This window comes from Eurypyga helias, unplaced genomic scaffold (assembly GCF_000690775.1).
Source record: "Eurypyga helias isolate BGI_N326 unplaced genomic scaffold, ASM69077v1 scaffold18916, whole genome shotgun sequence".
NCBI lineage: Eukaryota > Metazoa > Chordata > Aves > Eurypygiformes > Eurypygidae > Eurypyga > Eurypyga helias.
Window position 1 is genome coordinate 20,373 of NW_010257749.1, and position 22,974 is coordinate 43,346.

The 22,974-nt window shown below is 46.2% G+C and overlaps 1 protein-coding gene across 1 annotated transcript in view; it reads left to right on the top strand.

Annotated features, from left to right (window-relative positions):
* Nucleotides 1-12,333, top strand: part of CDC40 (cell division cycle 40) — a 29,286-nt gene extending 16,953 nt beyond the window's left edge. The window contains exons 7-14 of the mRNA XM_010154150.1: nt 129-203; nt 874-919; nt 2,302-2,403; nt 3,678-3,793; nt 3,882-4,015; nt 9,144-9,220; nt 11,116-11,260; nt 12,148-12,333. Of these exons, the coding sequence (XP_010152452.1) occupies nt 129-203; nt 874-919; nt 2,302-2,403; nt 3,678-3,793; nt 3,882-4,015; nt 9,144-9,220; nt 11,116-11,260; nt 12,148-12,325 (873 nt within the window). The 3' untranslated portion in view covers nt 12,326-12,333. The remainder of the gene's footprint in view (nt 1-128; nt 204-873; nt 920-2,301; nt 2,404-3,677; nt 3,794-3,881; nt 4,016-9,143; nt 9,221-11,115; nt 11,261-12,147) is intronic.
* The last annotated feature ends 10,641 nt before the right edge of the window (nt 12,334-22,974 follow it).

The window sequence follows — 22,974 nt, forward strand, 5'->3', positions numbered from 1 at the left end:
CAAGATACAGCATCTGTATGTTTTATGATGATAAGCTTTAGCTTTTTGCTTAGAAAAAAGGACAAGTGAACTGAGGGAATACCTAGATGCTGCTCCACTTAACTGTTTAATTACACCCTTTTTTACAGGGTGTCAGTGCAGTTAGACTGTTTCCTCTCTCTGGGCATATACTGTTGTCTTGCTCTATGGATTGCAAAATTAAGGTGAGTTATTTTTCTGTTTCCATGTATATATTCTATATTATTGAATACAGACAGTGCACTTTAAAATACTTAAACGTTTGGTACTTCCAACAAATACCTTTCGTCTGTGTTGCTTTTCTTTTTCTCATTTGATTTTTAAATTACAAATTCTCGGGAACAAAGATTAAAATAATACACAAGACTGTGGGTGTTAGAACAGTGTTAATCATTTAGTAATAGCATTTAGAAGGTCACAAGTTCCTCAGGTTATTGCCTGTTATTACAATAATTCATTTTCTATGCACCCTAGTTTTACAGCTAGCAATAGGTTCCTGCTAAAAAAAAGCATTTGTGGTCTTGAACTAATCTCATTTTAGTCCAGCATACATCATATTAGAAAGCTGATGGGTTTGATTATTTTTTTACTGTTTTTTTACAAAACCTTAGGGCTTTAAAGTTAGAATATGGTACAGGGGTTTTTGTTATGTTAAGGGGGAGGTTTTCTAACAAGAAGCTGACAGAGAATTCTTGTGAATTCCTGGGTAGATAGTTGTGATTAATCAGTAGATATCTCATGTTTCTAATTAATTTCTAAAAGGATTTTGCCATATATATATGCACTTAATTTCAGCATCATTACTGTTTAACAATTGTCATCTTTTCTCCCCATCCCTTTTCTGTTTTTTCCAAGCTATGGGAAGTATATGGTGACCGAAGATGTCTACGAACATTTATTGGTAATAGTCTTTTTTTTTTTTTTTTTTAACCTGATGTATGTTTAAACCAACTTCATGGAAGGGTATGATTTAGGTTAACTTACTAATTTGTCAGAGAGAGGACCGTAGGCATCCAAGGCAAATAGTATTCAGCATGGTTTTGGCAATAAGAATTGAAAAAGGTGCAAGTTTTTAGTGAAGCCTTGTCATTATTCCCAGCAATTTAATGTTGACGTATAGCAACTTACAACCCTTAAAGCAAAACAGTATTGTACTGCAGCCGTCAATTCTTTATGAAAGAAAGCGTCCTTTCCAAAGGCAGAATTGTAAAATTAAATTGCCCCATCTTCATGCTGAGAACAGCAGCCCTCTGTATTTATGCAGAGGGCATCTCATGGCCTGATGTTCCCACCTTAAGTAGGTGGTCTCTTCTGTGCTGAATTTCTAGTGCAAAAGCATGGATTTTTTTTTTTTTAAATGTTCAGATGCTGTCTTTGTTCTTGTAACAGGTGCTTTTTAAAGCAGATAGCTGAGAGAGAGAGATACAAACTTCCTAGCAGCCTTGAATGCAGAACAAAAGCAGCTGATCCTCCTTTTGAAATGGGAACATTTCTAGAACACTGAGTGAATATATGTTGAGTAGCAACAAAGAAGTCTGTCTTTTTTTCACCTAATATTTCTGATGACAGCAGTGTGGCTCAAAAAAGGTTCTCTCTCTTTCTGAACAGCTTGACTGTTTTTCTCAAAAGATCCTTATTATCAACCAGATTCACCTGCTGTTTTGCTATATTTAAGTTCCTGTGCCAACATTTTAAATAAAGAGGACTCCTACGAATCTGATGCAGTGGTCAGGTGAAAGTATTGGAGTTGAGGGCTAGCAAGGGTAACGCCACATGAAAGTGTTCCTAATTTTCTGGTCTAATATTGCCTATATGTTGTACCTGTTTTCTAATTTTAAATGTTTCTCCTTTAAATGTATCTCTTATATTGTTTTTCTGGCCTCTTTTTTCATTAGATGTTGACATTTATTACGGAGTTTTAAACTTATCTTGCAGCTCCTAACTTCGACCAGAACAATCTTTGAAACCAACAGTACTTAAAGTTCTGCTTGCATATCAATTTTTGAACAATGCACAGTGATTGATTGTGTGCAGTGCTATTGTTTCTCTCTCCAGTGCTTTAGAGGTGTGGGGATTTTTGGTTTTATTCTTATGGTTCTTTAGGAGTTATTTCTTCTTTCTCACGTGAATCATTCTTTACTAGTGCTAAGCACTTTCTTTGTTTTCTTTGCATTGTTAAAGACTGAAGCATTTAATTTGAATTATGGGTTTTTTTAAAAAAAAAATTTCATTCTAAGCATGAATGGATAAAAGTTTTATCATCCCATTTTTTCTGTCTTGTAGGACACAGTAAAGCTGTTCGAGACATCTGTTTTAACAATGCTGGCACCCGGTTTCTCAGCGCTGCTTATGACCGCTATCTTAAACTCTGGGACACTGAAACAGGTAGGCTTGTACTTGTTGATGCTGCTACTTGGCACTTTGCTTAGTTAATAGTAAATATTAAATTATGTTATCAGTCAGGTTGTTGCCAGTTATCCTTAATATCGTCTTGTGGTTCAGTGTTCAGGCTACATTGTCTTTTTGTTTTTCCCCTAAATGTTTTGTTTTCTGCAGTGATGCCACTGACACTACCTGTATGCCTGTATTTCATATACCTTATTATTTGAAGTTTGATGTTTGTAACGCTAGAGCAATTTTCAGCCAAAAGACAAAATTTTACCAACTCAGTTAATCGCACATTCGCATGTACAGGCATAAAATTAAGTGATGAAATCACACTTTAGACCTAAATATGCTTAAATTAGAAGAATTATTTCACCTCATCTTTCGGTTAGCCTGCACTTGAAGAGCACTTTATATAAGAAAAGGTGTGGAAATTGAACTGCTGGTACAGGGATTTGGTCTGATGCTCTCACAGAACTGCCTCTGAGACGCTCTGCAACATTTTGCTCCAAATAGCTTCTAAAACTAAAAAGATAAAGCATAGGGTTTTGTCAATATTCTTTTTAAAGTTAAGTCGTTTCCTAAGACAGGAAGTTTCTACGTTTGAAAAAGACATTGGCTTCCTTGGTGAGCAGTGCCACTAGTCTCATGCAGGTGAGAGCCAGAAAAGGCTAAGTCAGACTTTCCAGTCTTGAGTCTGAACTACATTATTTAGACACTTGAAAAACATATTGAGCTTTCAGGTTAAAACAGGCTCCTCTAAGTTGCGGATAATGTGTAATTAAGGTATTTATGGCTGAGATTTTGAGGTCAGTGGTTTGTTTTGCAATTGGATTACAGTTATCCTTTCCAGGTTTAGGGTTGAGGAATTCTTGCCTGAGCTTCTCTTGTCAAGATAACCTCTTATCCTAAGGAGGTGATGCTTTGCAAAGGTCAGCTTGTGATATCCTGACCAGTCCTGACGTCCTTGATAGAGCCTGATGACATACAGGGCACTGAGCAGTTAGGTTGTTTGGAAAGCTGTGGTAAAATTGCGGAACAGTTCACCTGTGTGTCTGTTTATACAGGTGCATGCACAGAAACACATGAAAGAAAGTATAATTCAAGAGCAGGGTAAATTCTACCCCTTAATCCTCTCCAAGACTTTAAAACAAGTATTTCCTGCTGTTAGTAAAGTAAAATGAATGGGTTTTATACATACCTATCTGCAAAGAACTAATCAGCCCACAGAACTTCCAGCCCGTGAATTCCTATGCATGGCTTGTCTGTTGCAGGGCAATGTATTTCAAGATTCACAAACAGGAAGGTTCCTTACTGTGTCAAGTTCAATCCTGACGAAGATAAACAAAATCTCTTTGTCGCGGGAATGTCTGATAAGAAAATTGTGCAGGTAGGTCTGCTTAATATATCTTCCTCTAAAAATTACGATGTTTAGTAAAAAAAAAAAAAGGTTGTCTTACGACTTTTTTTATTTGTAGTGGGATATTCGAAGTGGTGAGATTGTGCAGGAATACGATAGGCATTTGGGAGCTGTCAACACCATTGTGTTTGTGGATGAAAATAGAAGGTTTGTGAGCACATCTGATGACAAGAGTTTAAGAGTCTGGGAATGGTAAGTTTACAAAATCGAATTTTAACTTGAAGTGTATTATGAGCAAACTGAAAAGAGTGTTTATTTTTAAAGGTATATGTAGCACATAGGAAACTGGAGTGTACTGAGTTCTAGTGGCTGAGGAAGAGCTGAATTTAAATTTCTACAATTTTTTTTTTTTAAATATATGCAGCAACTAAAATGTTTCACAGTAAAGTAGAACCAGAACAATCTCAGCTATTGTTCTTACGCATTTCTGATAATTGTTGAAGTTGGGTACATACTCTGCAAACTGCTGCATACTGCCACATGGTCTAATGTGGGTTATAGTCCTCAAAACGTTTTTGTCCAGTGAAAAGAAAATCCCTTCCAAACTTTAGTATAATGCCTTTGAAATCATTCTTAATGTCTAACCGTGAGTTACTGTCCCTAGCTTACTGCCCTGCTGTACTGCAGTATTTGAAAACCCGGTTTTAAATCCTACGAAGTGTGTTAAATAGCCTCTGTTTTATTAGTGCAGATTTCATATGGGCATTGGGCCGTTGGCTTTTTAGCATGATTTAGTTATCGGTTATCAATTCATTAATTATTTATTTCTCTTCGTATTGTGTCTTTCGGAATCATTACTCTAGAGATTTTAATCTTTAAAGCCAGTTTCTTCCTATCACATTGCTGAATACTGACCGCCCCGTCCTGGCGTAGTGCTGGAGACACTTCAACCATTTTCTTCTCCCCTAAAGAAAGCGGAAGAGAGCCCTGTCAGCCTGAAGCACGCCGCACTCTGTCAGGGCTCTCTGTTTTCTCTCCTTTCCCCAAGGGTGCTTTAGTCCTTCAATTAACCTTTTAAAGAAACATCTGCTCTGTTACATTAGCGTGCGTCTGTTTTGAAAGCTTTGAACTTGGATGGGCGTTGTGTTATGTAACATTTGGCCAGTGGATGCACTAATGTGTTTTGTGTAGTTTCATTTCTGGTTTTATGGTAGTCTGGGGTTTTTGGCAATCATCGGTGACCAGAATATGAATACAATAGATGACATAAAAGTGAAAGTCCATCCAAGAAAATCTCAGTAAAACATAATTTTAAATGGCTTCCAATTTTTAAGATATCTGGGGAGAAACCAAGTCTCCTGTCTGAAATGTTTTCCACGAGGTTCTAGGTACTAAGATTTTTCAGCTTAGGACTCTTAAGATTTCTCTAGGATTTCAAATTTCTTTTTGAAATAATCACTCCCATAGCTTTAGGTATCCATTTCCTTTTGCACCCGCAGAGCTGTTGCACAAGTCGGGTGCTGGTTGGACAGCTCTGTGACTAATCAGTTCTTTCCATTCTTTTTTTTCTGGGTTTTTTTAGTGTGTGTTTTTTAAACCTAGACAGTAGACTCCAATCTGTGGCATTTGAACGTTACCCAAGCAGCCAGCAAAACCCTCAGCGTGTCTGTGACGGGCTGCTGTCATTGCCAGGAGCCGCCGTGGTAATGACCAAAGTCTGGGAACCCGGGCTTAGGCTAGACATGTAGTGCTGTCACCATCTGTCATTCCAAGAGAGCCTCTGTTCAGGACTTCATAATTAGAGCCATGTATTTCCTGAGCTCCTTAAAGAAACATCTTTACCGTATGATATCTGAGAAGGAATGTCTCCTCTCTGGCGAGTGGGAGGAGGATCTCACTTGCACAAATCTGTTATTTCCGTGAGATTGAATTGCCCTTGTTTTGTGAGCTTTGTGCGGATGGCTGAAATAAATAGCGAAGTGGGTGGATTTAGTCACTCCATAGGGAAGAGCAGGAAAAGCAGAAAGGTTCTGACATGGGAACATTGCAACCTGATTGTTCCAGTAGCAGAAGTTTTTTCTTTCTGAAGAAAAAAAAGGCACGTACCAAGCTTGCTGTATGCTGAAGAAAGAGCTCCCTCGCTCGCATAATAGGGAACTCAGCTGGAGGCAATACTCTGTAATACAGTTTTCGGGAATATCTTTTGGCTTTATATAAAGCAAATATAGTGCTGTCTTCCTAGGCATGACTTGAAAACCTTTCTCCACAACCTGCCATGTATGTTAATCGGTCTGCATGCTTATTTCTCTAACTTCAATGTCCAGATTATTCCCAGTGAATTAAATAAAACAAAATGTATTCAGTACAGAAGCTTCTGGAGTTTGAAAACTTCCATGTTAAATTATTTTCATGCTGCACCTCAAATCTTTCTTTTTTTTTTCCCCTAAGTTAATAAGGAAAATTATCTGTAACTTAATATGATTTGGTTACTGCACCTTTTGGCATGTTTCTTCATATATTCTTCTGCACGGTATTCACTATCCTGCAAAAACAAAGCAGCCTTCAAAGTAATCGTGACCAGTCTGTGGCCTTAAAAGCCAGTAATTAAAGCTGGTCTAATTGCTTAGTTTCAATTGTCTAAAGGAATTTTGTGGTATGTTTTGGAAACACTTTGACTTGGCTAGAGCCGTTAATGGGATGCCATGTCTGACTTCATCACAGCGAGGAACTTCTCCCCTGAGAATTTAAATCCCCTTTTCCCCAGGGGTTCATCCTGTGCAGAGATTTCACTCTGCTGTACGCTGAATTGCAGTCGGTTGCTTGCTGAAAGTTCAGACTGAAGTATAGGGCAGAGCCTTGCAGCTCAAATGGTTTGCTTAGGAGTCTTAACGGGAGTCCTTTAACGTTTGTCTGCTTTTGCATTTCATGGGGTTGTATAGTTACAGCAGGGGTATTAAAGGTGACGTGGGTATCATATTCTGTGTTTTCTTCTAGAAATACAAAATGCTATTTTATCTTTGTCCACTTCACGTGCGTCTCGTCCTACTTGGATAAACAGTGAAATTATTAGGGCAATTGACCTTGGAGGCTTTTATTTCCTTTTACCTTCAAGTCAGCTAGCAAAGCAAGGCCTGTACAGGGGTAGCTTAGTTGTTACCCTGACAGGCTTAGGGGGCTGCTCATCTCTGTAAAGCTGTGCCCCTCAGCAGGCCTTTTCCTTCCCATCGTTCCTGGTGAAGATACACACTGTAGTCTCCTTAGAGTGCTCGTCATGGTGCGTAGATCCCAAAAGTGGATTGGGCTCAGTTTGGGGTTTGGTTTTAGTTGCTTTTTCCTTCTTTCTTTAAAAAGATTTTTCTCTCTCCTGCTTAGGGAAGAAGTTGTATTATAAACTCAGAGTATCACGTTTCTAAATCTTGACTAGCAGATACTAGGAAATGCTGTGAAGTGGGGGAAGGACTTGAAGATCTTTAAAAATGTGAACAAACAATGTATCACATGAGTCTTGACATCAGGCAACCGTGACAGCATCTTTCTTAGTAATTGAAGGGGGTTTTTAAGGCAGCAGGCTGATCCTGCTTGTTTAGCCACTGGACTGGAAACAAAAGCAAAACATAAATGTATCTCTTTATGCTGCACTATCTCTGATAGTTTACTGCAGCGTATCCTGCAGCTGTCCTTCGTGTCTGGTGGTTTCAGGAAAACGCAGAGCTGTCGTCACTAAATTCCAGTAGATGAGCCTGCCTTCATCTGTAAAGGGAGAGGAGGCAGGACAACCTGTGCTGCATCTCAATTTCTCACTGCAGTACAATTCAGCACTGGAGATGCATCTTCTGTGATGAGATTCTTTTTTTACCGGGGCTTCCAGTGGGATTGCTTTTACCTGGCACTGAGGGCTCCAGGTGACCGGTGGGCTTGAGGGAGTGTTGGATGGTGGGAGCTGACCAGGATCCGGCCTCGCTGCAGCGATGACCTCGTGTCCTGTGGGGTTTTGAAGCTGTTCGGGCATTGATGCAAAAGGGTAGGATGGGGCACGGGGCCGGGGGGACTGCACTTCCTGTGCTGTCATGTTGGTCAGTCTTGGAGATTACATGGACTTTTGGTTATTCCTTTACAGATATATCATCCAACAGCAGCCTTAGGTCTACGGGTTTGGAAGCCAGTTATCCCTGCGCATGCTCCTATCCACAGGGTATATTAAGTGGGTTGCCCTTCTTATTCTGAAGGGTACATGATTTTAACATTTAACTCACAGGGGCATTTGTGTGGCTTCCTGACAACAGATCAGCTTCTCACCCTGCTGCCCACATGCACATTTCTTAACACAAGATGACGGGAAATAACTTGCTCCACAATTAAGAGTGGATTGTAATTACCTTGCTAATGCCGACTGTACTGCCATCCAGCAAGGCTCAGTCAGCTAATACAAGGCAGCCACCCACGCTCTCTGCTCCGGTAGTGTCCCTGCAGCCCTTCCACTGTGTGAATTAGACAATGAAGTCATAACCATCCTCTTTGTACTAATTAATGTTGCTACAGAACATTTTGCATGTGTTTTCTGCTGAATACATTAATCAAATCTATTTTCTGCTGAAGATTTCTTCTGCTTAGTGAGAAAGACACATGCATGCCTTCCCTTTATACCAGTCTTCCACTGTAAGGTATATGAGGGGTACTGTGAATATGCATGGCCTGTTAGTACTTTGGTTTATATAGTCAAAATTAAACAGTTCTGCAGAGTAAGTATTAGACTGTACTCGGGGTTTTTTCTAGGCCTTTATACAGGGCAGTATATGTTCTTAGTGTACACTGGCACAGTCCTATATGCAGTTGAGACCAGGGAGTTCGCTGTTCGGCTGTGAACATTTGGAATTGGTTAGCATCCTATTTGGGAGACCAGGAGGAAAAGGGCACTGTCAGAGAGATGAGATAAAGAGGCTCCTGTTCACTTTTCCCTTAAAAAAAAAAAAAAAAAAGGCAGTAATATTGTAGTTAAAACTCAAGTCAGTAAGACTTTCCAGTAAGATACGTGCATGTATCGGGCTGTTCTTGCTACCCCTGTAAGAATTTTGTAAGAGCTGCAGTTAACCTGGAGGCAATAGTGTGTCTTTGTGTTAGGGTTTTACTCTTAACAATGGGAATTAGATTCTGCTTTAGACTTTGTGTCATCTGACAGAGGTAAACTCACTCCATCAGCAGTTATCCTGCCAGTGGCTCCACAGCTGGAGCATTCATAGTACTTTTGAGCTTTTGCACATTCTTCTTCTGGACACCGCCATAGGCTCCGCGTGGTTCAGTGGCTGAGTAAATCAGCTGACTGGAGGCAGCCCTTTGGAACATCTCCATGTCTTCACACAACACATACTTCTTCCTTTTGCAGGGACATTCCTGTAGACTTTAAGTACATAGCTGAGCCAAGTATGCATTCCATGCCAGCCGTGACTTTGTCTCCAAATGGTAAGTTAACACTTTACTGCCGCCTTAGGCCTAGGTTACGTGGGCATGTCTTACTGATTGTGTCTCCGATGTTGCCGTGCATCCCACTGTTACTCCACACTACCCACCCCCTGCAAATCAGTGTGTGCATTTATTCCAGGACTGGGTCTGGTTTTGATTTAAAAGTCTTAAGAAGAAGCAGCACGTCAAAATGAGGGGTTATACCAGATAACTGTATCACTGTAAATTTAGCCCTTCATCCATACAGGGGAAAAGGAGTCATTCTTTTCATAGAGCTATGATGTGATCTTTGCTGTAGTTAAAATATTAAGAGAAACGATGGTGGGAACTGACGATGGCTGCAAAGTACGAAGCAAGTTCAGCGGTCCTTGTGCTGCCACCGTTAAAGCAGAAACTGATGTTGTACACGATCCAGTTAATGCTGTTCCTTTCTGTTCTGAACACAGCCCAGATAACTCTTGCATAAGAGAAATCCCAAATTATCTCAGTGTTTCTGCATGTTAATGTTTCATGGGTGTTTGTGTTCAATTAGAATCGAACTGAAGGAGCATAAAGGCTTTGTGCCTACAGTAATCAGTGACAATCCTTCTAACAGGACAAAATCTGTGTTATCTCTTTTGGCCATAATTAAATAGCCTTAGTGTCAACATTATTAAAGTGTTGCCAGATTTACGGCTAGCAGTCCTACTATGCTGAGTAGTGGCTGATCAACTTGTTGCACAGCTAACGTTTTCAGCCAGCTATCAGCATCAAATTCTATTTGCTTTGCCGTGTAAATATTTTATTCCTAACAGTAGATGTGGGTTTCTAATATAAGAAGGAAGATTCTGGAGAAAGAGATAACATTTTTAAATGCAACTAGCTTCCTCAAGCCGGCCTTTTTAAACCCCCGTTTCTGAAATTGCACAACTTGCTGTATTCTGATCCAGTTTTTCAGTTCATCCCATTCTTCCACATTGAAATACTGGGTTTCTCATGCTTTTTCCAGTCCAGCCTGGCCAGCAGTTGAGTATTTGATTTCTGAGATGAGACAGTGAATGATGTTAGGAATGAAGTAGTCCTCTTTTTAGCTCAAGACATCACCTGTCACATTAACCAATATTATCTTGACCTGCAGTAGTCCAAAATCACCCAAACCAAGTTCTTTCAGAATAGTTATGGTACAGATTGTGCCAGACACATCACACATCATTTTGGAGTTAAATGAGTCCTTTAAAGAAAACTGAAAATCTTACAGATGTGGAACTTTTATGCTTTGGGGCACTGATTTATGAATCTCATCAATTAAATTTTTCCTCCTGAGGGATGCAGAATACAGACCTTTCAAAATGTTGAAGAGGAGAATAACATGCTTGGGGTATGCACTAGATTTGTTTCTTTGGGAGGCTGACGTAAATCCTCAAACTCCAACCCAATGGCTGGATGTGTGATCAGATTTACAGTCAAGTCAGCACATTTTAAGAAAATAAAGAGGTGACCATCCTGAGTACCCACAAAACAGGTAATCAGATAGATTGCAGCTAGGTGGAGCTTTTTTCACCCTCACCTGAATTACTTGGTTATATCTACCAGCAGCCTTACTCAGTAGCGTAAAAAACTTAACCAGTAAGTCAGTGGGGTTGATGCAGCACTTTGTTGTGGCAGCCAGAGCTTTTCTAGAGTCCTCAGTGCATTTTGTAGGAACAGGCATCCCAAATCCTGTCAAATGGAAGGTTTTGTGCAGTTGCACCAGGCAGAAGCAATATTAGCTGCTACCTAGAACCCTGGTACATAATGAAAATCTGGATTAAGATTGTGCAAGAAGAGTTACAAAAATCTCTCTTTAAACAGTCCAGTTAAGTTTGTTTTTTCAGATGCAGGACTCTGATACCACCTTTTGTTTATTGCATTTATAGGGAAATGGTTGGCTTGCCAGTCGATGGATAACCAAATTCTCATTTTTGGCGCTCAGAACAGATTCAGATTAAACAAAAAGAAAGTTTTCAAAGGTCACATGGTAGCTGGCTATGCTTGTCAAGTGGATTTTTCACCTGACATGAGGTAAGTTTTTGCGGGAATGAGCTTCATTGTAACTTGCTGGCACGGCCACTACGTTTTTCCTTGAATCCTCCGCGACGTTCGTTGATGTGCAACTGCCTTACGAACTCTGATGCCGCGTTCTCTAGCCAAGCAGCCTAATGCAGAGCTTGCTCTTGTCATCTGATAGGACTGAGTTATACTCGGTGGTTGCTCTGAGCAACATTCAGAAAGCAGCCCACGTAGTCCCGATTCCCCGTTCTGCAAAGACGCTTTACCCTGCCGCTGAACCATGCAGAGACTCCCCTTGCTTTGCCTAGCCCTGGCACAGCGCAGGAGGCTTCGCTTCCGACTTGAACCCGGCTCTTTCTGCGCGCGGTCGGCAGCGTGGGGTCTGTTCCTGCCATATGCCCTGGTCTAGAATTGCCTGGGATTCGGACTTATCCCCATTTGCATATCTGCTGCGGGTATCCTCGCTTACTGCTCAGAGAACCATCTTTTGCATCCTGTTCACTTAGTAAGATGCCTGTACGTTTAGCACTGTTCTCCAGGTTTTATAGTAATGAATAACCTCAGCAACGCTGGAGGAAACAGTGAAGTGTCTATAAGTTTTAGGGAACCTTCTGGCACTTTCTCTCTGGCTGATGTCTTCTCTGTAGTTCCAGTAACACGGTGTATGCTGTCATCGCGTTGCTTAGCACATTTACCTCGCAGCTGGTGAATCACCTTCTGCGGGACTTGCGCGCTTTAGAGCACGGCATGCATGCTGATTCTTTGGTAGGGACGTTTGCAGATTGCCAGACGGGAAGCTCGCTGCATGAAGCTCTTTTCCACCGCTCGATGTACGAGTAGCATTGTACAAGTGGCCTTCGCGCGTGCTAACAGCTTTTATTTTAATCCTGTTAATACAGCTATGTGATATCTGGAGATGCAGATGGAAAACTCAACATCTGGGACTGGAAGACGACAAAACTCTACAGCAGGTTAAAAGCACACGATAAAGTCTGTATCGGTGCAGTGTGGCACCCGCACGAAACATCTAAAGTCATTACGTGTGGCTGGGATGGCCTTATTAAACTGTGGGACTAGAGAGGATGCTGCGAAGACATAAATCCTGTGTACATCTGAGATTAGAGGGAATTTTGCTGTGAGGATGGGTAGGCGTTTGTCGTACTGCAGCTCTCCGCTAGCTGTGCACATGCACCAAAACCTGGCAGACCTTCAGGAGACACAGCGGAAAGGATGTAGTTCTAGATAGGACCTCTGCATGTGAGAAGCTGAGGTCACCTGAAGCATGCAGAATCAAGTCTTAGCTAGTCATGTCACTTCTTGTGCAAAACGCTTTTGTAAAATAAAATAATTTTAAGAAAAACTATTTCTGTGGTTCTGGCTGTCAGAAGGTGTGGGGAGCTAAAGGAGAAAACCAGCAATTGCATAACTCCTCTGGAGAAGAAATCTTTGATCTCTTCTGCAACAGAGCTGAAGAAGATGCATTTGTTTGCCTGCTTTTGGATGGTTTTTGGTTGTCCCCGAGATGCTTCTTCCTTTACAGAACACAACCCCGCTCACCAAGACCCGTTAATGCACCGTAGAAATGAAGAGCTAATCAGAAGCTAGCAGTGGTCAGGTAAACCCCATCAACCGACGGCTATTCGTAAACTTTTGGTTTCTGTCTGTACTTAGCAGCATCATGCTCATCACCAATTTTGTCTTTACAAGTACCCTTCCTTTTCAATATTTGGCTTGTAATGGGTTGTGTGTTAAGTGGTGTTTCTCCTCTTCCCATATGCTGTCACGTTCCGATAAGCATGATGTTAAAAAAAAAAAAAAAAGTTAATGTCTCTTACTCTGTTTGGAATACGCTGTATTATAAGCCCCATAAAGTTTTTGACAATTTAATGTATATACATCACACTTTTTCTCCTTAAAGAACTTATTTTTAATAAATCTTTTTATAAAAGTTGCTTCTCTTCATTCAGTTCTTCTGTTTAGCCCTGTCCATGCGAAAGATTTCTTACCCTCTTGTATTTTAATTTTTAGTTGTACCAGCCTTCAGATAAACTTGTTCTTTTGCAGGGTTCATACCAAACTAAGGTAGGCTGGAATCAAGAGGGGAAAAAAATCCTTTTAACTCCCTTCCCACTTTTTTGAGCACATAATGGAAATAGAAGCACGTAACACGTTTATCCCAACGATCAGTCTTTAATTACAGTTCTGAATTACATTGTGTTGTTTACTCTAAATCCAATCACTGCTCATCAATTATAAACAATAGCAAAGGAGTAATTGCCTTAATTGACAGCAGGATAGAAGATAAGGCACTTCCCTGGATGAGATGCAAATTGTGTAGATGGAAGGAAGTGGGCTGGTGGTTTGTTTTTTTTTTTTTGTTGTTGTTGTTGGGTTTGGGCTGCTTCTGGTTTAATTTCCTGTTGTGGAAGGATCGATTACCAAGACAACCCTGTTCTTTCAAAGTGCACTTGCTAAATCTCAGCCCTGGTGAGCGAACGTGGAGCTGACGCGGTTTTACACCAACTTCCTGAACCAGAGCCCTTCCACTGTCCGTTCGTGCTGCCGCCTGACTGCACCAAGTTTACCTGTTCCTGTTTACTTTCCCATCTCGGTAGCCTTGTCTCCCTGAAAAACTCCACGGACTGTTTTCATGTTGTTCTTCTCACAGGAAAGCTGGGAGTTGAGCTTTGGCGCGCGCTGCGCCCCACGAGCCACTTCAGGAGAAAGTGGCCTGGAATAATTGAGAAGGGTTTTCTTCCTGCAGATGATACATTTCCTAAATGGATACGTGGCCCTGTGCCCTGCACTGACAGCTTGTAAGTACAGGGAGCTGGGGAGGGGAGGAGGAACAGAGCAGATACATGCCTGCAAGAAGTATTTGTGTATTACCTTCCTATCAGAAACGCCTTTCCCAAGTGCTTAAAAGCCTCTGAATCATCATACACAAAACGCTCGGCTCTGTAGTTGCTACTGTGTTTTCCCACGTTGTCACCTATCGGGCAGAAGGGCCTATGTGGATAGTATACACACAGTTTAATACTAAGTGTATAAACTCGGATGTAATGTTGGAGTATGTGATGTTGGAGCCCAGCAGCGGGGCTGTTGGGTCTGGGGGGGAAAGAACAATAAGAATTTTCAATTCTGCTGGAACTGATGAATTGAGGTTAAATGTTTGCAGCAAGCCCAGAATCAAAATTCCGCTACAGCCTCTCCAATGAACCCCTCTGTCCCTCGCTGTTGGTCTCAAGTGTTAATCTTTTGTGGAATTTCTCACATCTGCACCGAAGCCCTGTGGAGGAGGGGAACTTTTAGGAGGATAATTCCTTCTTGTCGGCTTGAGAGCTGCAAACTCCAAAGCTGGTGGTGTCAGCCGGGTTGCTGTGCATGAGGGTAGAGGGGGGGGGGTGTCTGTGTGCTGCGAGTCTAGGCTGGTCTTTCCAGCAGCCTCTTGGGAGAAGAGTTCTTGCTGAGCCAATTAACTCGAATCATGTCCTTCTCTTGCCTTCCCAATGTCATCTTTCACCAGAAACAGGTCTGTTGCAAATGGTGGTCAGAACGAGTCTAGACCGAGACCCCTAGGCTGAATTGGGCGTGCAAGCAAGCAGAGCCAGGGAAAAGGCAGCGTTGGGAGGAAAGGGAAGAGCGCGGTTCAAGTTTCCCCGATTCATTCTCCTCTAACGTTAGGCGGAGAATGCGACAAAGCCAAAAGGAGCTGCTTGGGAGGGCTGGAGGCAAGCGTGCCACGCTGCCAGGATGGAATACACACAAGCTGGACCGTGGGCTGCTGTCGCGGCAACGTCATTTCCTTCCCCTTGATTGTGCATCTGAGACTTCTGGAAACTATGTGCCGATGTGTTGCCACCTTTATGGGATGGAATACACACAAACTGGACCGTGGGGCTGCTGTCGTGGCACCGTCATTTTCTTCCCCTTGATTGTGCATCTGAAACTTCCGGAAACGATGTGCCGATGTGTTGCCACCTTTATTAATCACAGAATCACAGAACGGTTTGGGTTGGAAGGGACCTTAAAGACCATCTAGTCCCAACCCCCCTGCCATGGGCAGGGACACCTTCCACTAGACCAGGTTGCTCAAAGCCTCATCCAGCCTGGCCTTGAACACTTCCAGGGATGGGGCATCCACAGCTTCTCTGGGCAACCTGTTCCAGTGCCTCACCACCCTCTCCGGGAAGAACTTCTTCCTGATACCCAATCTAAACCTCCCACTTTCAATATAAACCCATTCCCCCTTGTCCTGTCACTACAGGCCCTTGTAAAAAGTCCCCCCCAGCTCCCTTGTAGCCCCTTCAGGTACTGGAAGGGGCAATAAGGTCTCCCCGGAGCCTTCTCTTCGCCAGGCTGAACAAGCCCAACTCTCGCAGCCTGTCCCCATAGCAGAGGTGCTCCAGCCCTCTGAGCATCTTCGTGGCCTCCTCTGGACTCGCTCCAACTGGTCTATATCCTTCTGATGTTGGGGGCTGCACAGCTGGACGCAGCACTCCAGGTGGGGTCTCAATATATAATACTGGTCACTTCTGCAGTAGGGATTTTACGGATAAGTGAGCTATCTCCATCACTCTTGGAGTTCTGCCTGGGAAACTAGATAGTTCCTTTGGCCTGCCATCTTTTTCTTGGTTTTTTTTCATAGGTGGGAGGGGGAAATATCCCACACATCCTCGTGCATCTTGCTGGTAAGAAGTCTGGCTGTCTGGAAGCAGATGGCCTTGGCATCTGTCTTGCGTGGAGTTTATAACGGTCCCCGGTAAGACAGGGCTGCTCAGTCTTTGCCCTCATTATAAGGAACAAACATCTAAATTACTGTACATCCAGAAAAGCCCAAGATGGTCTTGTAAAAAGCCAATTTTTAGCAACAGGCAGATGTTCAATATACCATTGAACTCCAGGTCTTTAAAGGCTGATGTAAACAGTGAGCTCTGCAGATCTGACAGCCCAGTAACACCATGTACTTTCCTTCTTCCTACCAGCTGCTCATTGCAGAACTCCGCTCTCCTTTGCTAGGCAGGCTCCATGTGACGAGCAGCTTGCCGGAGGGGGAACACGCGGGGAATGGAGGAGGGAGGAGAGTTTTCCTGGGAAGACTTTACATAGTTGTGCCTACACACCAGAAAAAAAAAACAGTTGCCACGGAGGTTGTTCCTCTGGAAACTACTGAAGGTCTTGCTCCTGCAGGCTGACTTCGCTAGCATACACTCAAAATTTAAGTCTCGCGTCTTGCAGTAAAGTATGTTTTTCTGTCAGGCTCGCTGATAGAGAACAGACAGAACACGGCTGTCTTGCCGCGCTCGGAGAAAACTGCTCGTGGCAGGGTTGTGTTTACAGAAGCGCCTTGCAGAGTTCAAAGCTTTCAGAAACGTGCTGCAGTGACTTTCAGCGGGGCACGGACCTCTCGATCCGCCAGGTACGCTGGCAGTTTGACCTCAGGCTTGTTCGTGATCGTCTTGTGTGATGGAATATTTAAGATGCTGAAGCGCCGAGTCTTCCCGAGTCTCCTTTCGCCCTGCTGCGCTTTGCCCCACTGGGAGACGCTGAAATGAAATGTCAGTGCCGAGGCGCTGGGTCTGGCGTTCAGAGTAACAGGTTCTCATCAGGCTTTGGGTTCACTCGGTTAGTCTGAAAGATGTTGGGGCTAACCGAGCCTGCTTCCCCTCTGGTTTGGAAAGGAAAACAACCCCACAAATCCCATGGGAGCCGTGTCAGTAACAGGAACTTCATGGAGCTTCAAGACCACCGGCAGTTACCCGGATGTGGTTCTGGGAGCGGAAAACCTTTCCCGTTCTCCCAGCGTAATTACCCGCAGTTGGCGTCTTGCTCGAACTCCCCGGCTAAACGCAGCAGTTGTGGTATAGGCGGGTTTTCAGTGGACTTTAAACTCCTGCAAAGCAACGCTACAACACTAACGCACCCGCGGGCAGCGCTGGGGGAGCTGTGCCACCCGAACTTCAGACCGTAGCTCGCACCGGGCCGGTGGCCCCAGGCAGCCGTGACGTTGCTCGCCCAGGCTACCCAGGTTTATTTTGCTCCCGCATCCACGTACAACCTTGCTCCTTCAGCCCCTCCGTCTGTACCCTGTAAAACACAATCCCTTCCGCTATTCCTCGCTCAGGAGACGAAGAGGGAGAGCGGACTCCGAATGAATCATAGAATCACAGACTGGTTTGGGTTGGAAGGGACCTTAAAGACCATCCAGTTCCAACCCCCCTGCCATGGGCAGGGACACCTTCCACTAGACCAGGTTGCTCAAAGCCTCATCCAGCCTGGCCTTGAAGGCATCCAGCGATGAAGTTGCTTGTCAGGCCAGACATGCACAGGAAAAAGAAGGAAGTCCCATTCCCCGGAGTTTTCAAACCTGAGTTTTGTCAGAACAGCTTCTGTGCAGCAAGCTCTTCTCTCTCCCTCCTCCCGGAGCTTTTTAATTGGTCGCTGAAGTCTTGTACTGCGTACGCCGCTGCGCTTCCATTCAGGAAACTGCTGGAAAACAAACACGTGTGCCACTAATCCACCGAAAAGGGCAGGGACGCTGCACTGGTACTCACATTCCAGTCGTCGCTTCCAGGCAGCACAACGCAGGCCCGTTTTCCCGTAGCATAAGGTCCTGCCCATCGGGATAAGGGATGTAGCACGAGCCGTCTCCGCAAAGGTCTCTTCCTGACCCAGCTGAAACCCTCTGCAACAGGCAGGTCAAACTACGCGGTGAAGAGGGGCTGCTGTGTGAGGGGAGGGAGCCCTTGGTTTGCGCAGTCCCTGTGAGGGCTGGGCTTGCCCTGCAGGAGCTGCCTCCGGGAGCCAGGGCAGGGAGGCCGGTTCGGTACAGCTCAGGATGTAGGTCAGCTCTCCGCTTCCACCCGCGCTAAACCGGCTCTCTGCCGGCTGCAATTAAATGTCACGCTGTGTTAACAAGCAGGAAGAAATCAGGAGTGATTTCCTACCGAACAACCCTGAGGGTCCTTTCAAGGGCGAGGGAGCGGCTAATGAAGCTCACGGAATCAAAGTTTCTGAATGAACCAGATGGTCTCGGCTGTTAAATAATTCACCAGAGAGAGTGACTGCTGTTCCTTCAGGTGTGCTGCCGGGTGATACATCTTCCTGGCATCTGCCAAGAAAGGCCAGACATACGTTCCCTTTACGCTTGCTTTGATCTCTCCCAGCCAAGAGACGTTCGGGAAGAACAACCCTCCCAGTCAAGGCGCCGATGGGATCAAAGCCCGGGGCCGGAGCGCACGCGCCGAACGCCAGGTTTTGGAGCGTGGCAGGAGCTCAGACCTTCCTTCAGTCAAGTATCATGTGCCCCTGCCCTGCCCCGACTTGGGCCAGGCACCTTCCCGCGCCGGTCCTGGCAGTGGGAGCTGGAGGCTGGGTCTGACTGTTCCCCAGCTGCTGCCGCGGGCAGGGCCCCACAGCGGGGCTCTGGAGAGCCACCCCGCTCGCTGGGACCAACCTGAGGGAACGCAGGAGATGCTGCATGCTGCCCAGACCGGGCACTCGGGAGTATTTTAGCCACACCAGGACAGTTCATTGGCCCGTTCTTCCTGCCTGGGCATGGCCACACAGTTCCCAGCCTCCAGGCTGTGGCTGTAATAGGAGAGAAGGCCCTGCCCACGCTGGTTTTAATGGTGCACTCGGTGCTCAGCCCTGGAAGAACGGGGCAGTTACTGCGGTTTCTGTGCAAGACCAGTCTGGGAAGAGATGCAGAGTACAACGCTGGCATGTGGTTACCGCAGGACTCAGGGCAAGATCACCTCAACAAGCTCCTCACCTGCTTCACGGTCTCTCCAACGGCCCACACTCTCCTCCAGAGCTGCTCCTGGGCAATGCAATGCTCCCTGCAAGGAGCCATCCTACGGGAGCGAGGCAGGCTCAAACACGGGTGCCAAACAGGTGCTGATGCCCCCAGGGTAGCTGGTGTGGTTGGGAGCCAGCGCAGAGCAGTAAATGGGAAGGGAGAGGGGGGTTGACTGGTGAATCTTCAGCCCTGGCAGAATCACAGAATCACGGAATGGTTTGGGTTGGAAGGGACCTTAAAGACCATCCAGTTCCAACCCCCCTGCCATGGGCAGGGACACCTTCCACTAGACCAGGTTGCTCAAAGCCTCATCCAGGCTGGCCTTGAACACTTCCAGGGATGGGGCATCCACAGCTTCTCTGGGCAACCTGTTCCAGTGCCTCCCCACCCTCTCCGGGAAGAACTTCTTCCTAATATCCAATCTAAACCTCCCCACTTTCAATTGAAACCCATTACCCCTTGTCCTGTCACTACAGGCCCTTGTAAAAAGTCCCCCCCAGCTTCCTTGTAGCCCCTTCAGGGACTGGAAGGTGCTATAAGGGCTCCCTGGAGCCTTCTCTTCTCCAGGCTGAACAAGCCCAACTCTCTCAGCCTGTCCCCATAGCAGAGGTGCTCCAGCCCTCTGAGCATCTTCGTGGCCTCCTCTGGACTCGCTCCAACCGGTCTATATCCTTCTGATATTGAGGGCTCCACAGCTGGATGCAGCACTCCAGGTGGGGTCTCACAAGAGCAGAGTACAGGGGCAGAATCCCCTCCCTCGACCTGCTGGCCACACTTCTCCTGATACAGCCCAGGATATGGTTGGCTTTCTGGGCTGCATGAAGCCTGTGGATGCCCTCAGTCCTGGATCCCTACCTTTCTCTCCCAGCACAGTCCCCTAATGGGCTGGAAATACAGGCTGAGCGGGGTGTATGGCTGGGACCCCGCAGCAGGTGGGGACCAGTTGTGCTTGGATGTGGTGGTGGGTGGGCACAGACTCACCCCAGGCAGGTTAGTGCTGGCTTGTGCATCTACCTGGCACCTCAGTCCTTAGGAGACGAGAACTGAATTCATCTGGGAGTCTCTCCTTCAGGTAAAAGAGATCAATAGAAAAGAAGGTGTCAGGGCACAAAAGCAAGACCTCAGAAAGGAAGGCTGTAACTCTGTTTTGAGAGATGCGAAGTGGAACAGCACAGATAGTGCATAAAATAAGAGCAAAAATTTTCTCCCATAACTGCCTCCAGGATGATAAATGCCTTTTATCTATCCTGTATCTGAGATAAGGTTTCCTTAAAAATTACCATAGTTATTGAAATCTTTTCTTGCAGAAGATGTATTTGCTGCAGCCCGATTTGTTCCTGACACTACCCGCCAATCCTCAGCAAGAGATTAGCCGAGGGGCTTTGCTCAACCCTTAACTAAAGAAGATCCAGGGTGGAGGTCTACTTCATTTCTATCGTTTACATATACATCAGCATCTTTCCCTCAGGGCCATAGCTGATAGAAAACATGCATCCTTTGGAATTTTAACATCAGATTGAGATCACGTAATTTAGTTTTTAACCTCTTATCTGTTAGCTCATTAAACAGATGATAATAAGCTATGAGACTAGTTACTCTCCGACTAATCAGGAGGAAAAACCTGTGCAGTGCTAGAGCCCATATTTTTAGGCTTTATTAATTAATCAGGACTCGCAGCTGGGCTTTTGCCACCCTGCTCTCTGAAAAACGTTGAGCTGAGCCGTTCTGTGGGGCAGCGTGATCATTCCAGCAAGCGAGCCCTGGCGCGCTCTCGCGTTTGAACGGCTCTCCTGGCGGCCCCGCATCCACCTCGGCATTGGATGCTGGCGCGTTGCAGGAAGCGCGGCTGTCGCAGAGGAGGCATCCCCTGCTCCTTTTCAGAAGTCATGGGCGGTGCGTTACCTGGCTCAGGGATGGCAATATCTAGCTTGGCCCTGAGGAACGCGCTTTGCCCAGCATCTTGGGAGAGCCCAAGCGCTTTGCCCGACTCCCTGGGGAGCCTGTTCCTGCGACTGACCATCCTTTCGGCGAAGGCGGCTCTCCTGCTGTCCAGCCCGAACTTCCCTTGATGCCTCGTGCCCTGTTGCTGGTCACCAGGGAGGTACCAGCACTGCCCCTCCGCTGGGCCCCTTGAGGAAGGATTAGGCTGCCAGGAGGTCACCCCTCAGCCTCCTCTTCCCCAAGGTGAACGAGCCACGTGACCTCCGCCGCTCCTCCGAAGTCTGGCCCTCGAGACCTCGCACCACCTTGGTCACGCTCCTTCGGTCACACTCTAATAGTTGGATGTCCTCCTTGACTGAGGTGCCCAAAACCGCGCACGGCACTCGGAGCGGGACAATCGCCTCCCTCCACCAACCAGCTACGCTCTGCTTGATGCACCCCAGGACACGGCTGGCCCGTCTGGCTGCCGGGGCACACTGTGGCCTCATACTCAACTTGCCATCAACCCAAACCCCCAGATCTCTTTCTGCAGGGCTGGTCTCCAGCCTCCCATCCTCCAATTTGTATGCATAACCAGGATTACCCCGCCCCTGGGGAGAACTTGCTATTTTAAAGGATACCAGAAAAGCAACCGGCACCAGGAGGTTTTCCCCAGCCTTGAGGCAAACTGGCAAAGACTGGGCCTGGCCATGTCCCTTTGCTAAACTCTTCCAGCCTCCCAAGCAAGGTGGCTGCATCCAAGCTGTCCTTGGCTCAGGCTAACTCCATGGCTGTGCCTAGAAATCATTTGGAGAGTCCTAGATGGCCTGAGCCAAAATTGTGCTAGGGATCTCGTTTGCTAACCAGCAGGATAGCCGTTCCCATGCATGCCGCCTGCCACCGCTTCACTGACTGGCACAGGCACAGCTGGGATCATCACCCATCAGTCCCGCTGCACCATCCTCCTTCTTGTCCTAAACAAGGCGTTCGGTGTGCAGGAGCCCATCTCAAGTTCCCGCAGAATCCATCTCCACTTCAGCAAATCCTGGCGTAACTGAAGAAGTAGACGGGTTTCTCTTTAAAGGGAAAATAAAAACGGGGAGGCAGTAAACCGGAGTTTACTCCACAAGGGACTGTGAGTGCGACTGAAGGGCTGCTGGTTGAAAACCAGCGGGTGTCCGTTACGAAACACAGGGTTTGACTCATGGCCACAAGTTAAAATTCCGGATGTGCTTGGGAAGAGTGATACAAACCTGAACACACAGAGGGCACAGAGCTGGCTTTCACTGAAGGGGTTAACGTCCCCTCCCTTCCCACCAGCCCCTCACCACCCCAGTCCTTCACCACTGAAACAGGGAGGGGGTTTTCTGCACCTTCTAAAGCAGCCCAAGGTCTGTGGCCGTCGTGGTCAACCCGGATGCTCGGAGTCACCGCGGGAATTTCAAGCCCCACCGTCGGCCCTGCAGGTCCTGGTGGGAGGTGGGCGCTGGCCCTGGGGCCGGTGGCTCCCTGCAGCCCTGGAGCAGGGGTAGTGGGAGGAAGGCTGTCACCCCGGCGGGGTCACCCACCTGCTGGCCTCTCCTGGGAGAAAGGGAGGTGAAGGGCTGGAGCAATTCCTGCCGGGCAGAGGGGTCCCTGCCCGCCCGGGGACAGTGGGAGCCCTCAGAGGGGTGGTCCCTTGATCCACTGGTGTGACAATGCAGCGGCTGTGGGAGAAAGCGGACTCGTCTGCCTGGAAGGAAGAGCTCCTACGCTTCTTCCTTTTCCCTGGCTGCTTGCTGAGATCCCACGGGCATGGGGTCCCAAAGACATGGAAGTGGCCTCAGCTGGTATTTTAATGCCTCATCTAATGTCAAAATTCTTGTAAAGAGAAGTAAAAACCCAGCCTGCTGTAGATTTTTTCAGCTCCCCCAGTCCCCAGGGAACGGCCAAGGCCAGCCCCTGGACGCACGCTGGAGAGCCCACGTGCCACGTGCCAGCCTCCGAGCCCCAGCGCGGCTGCAGA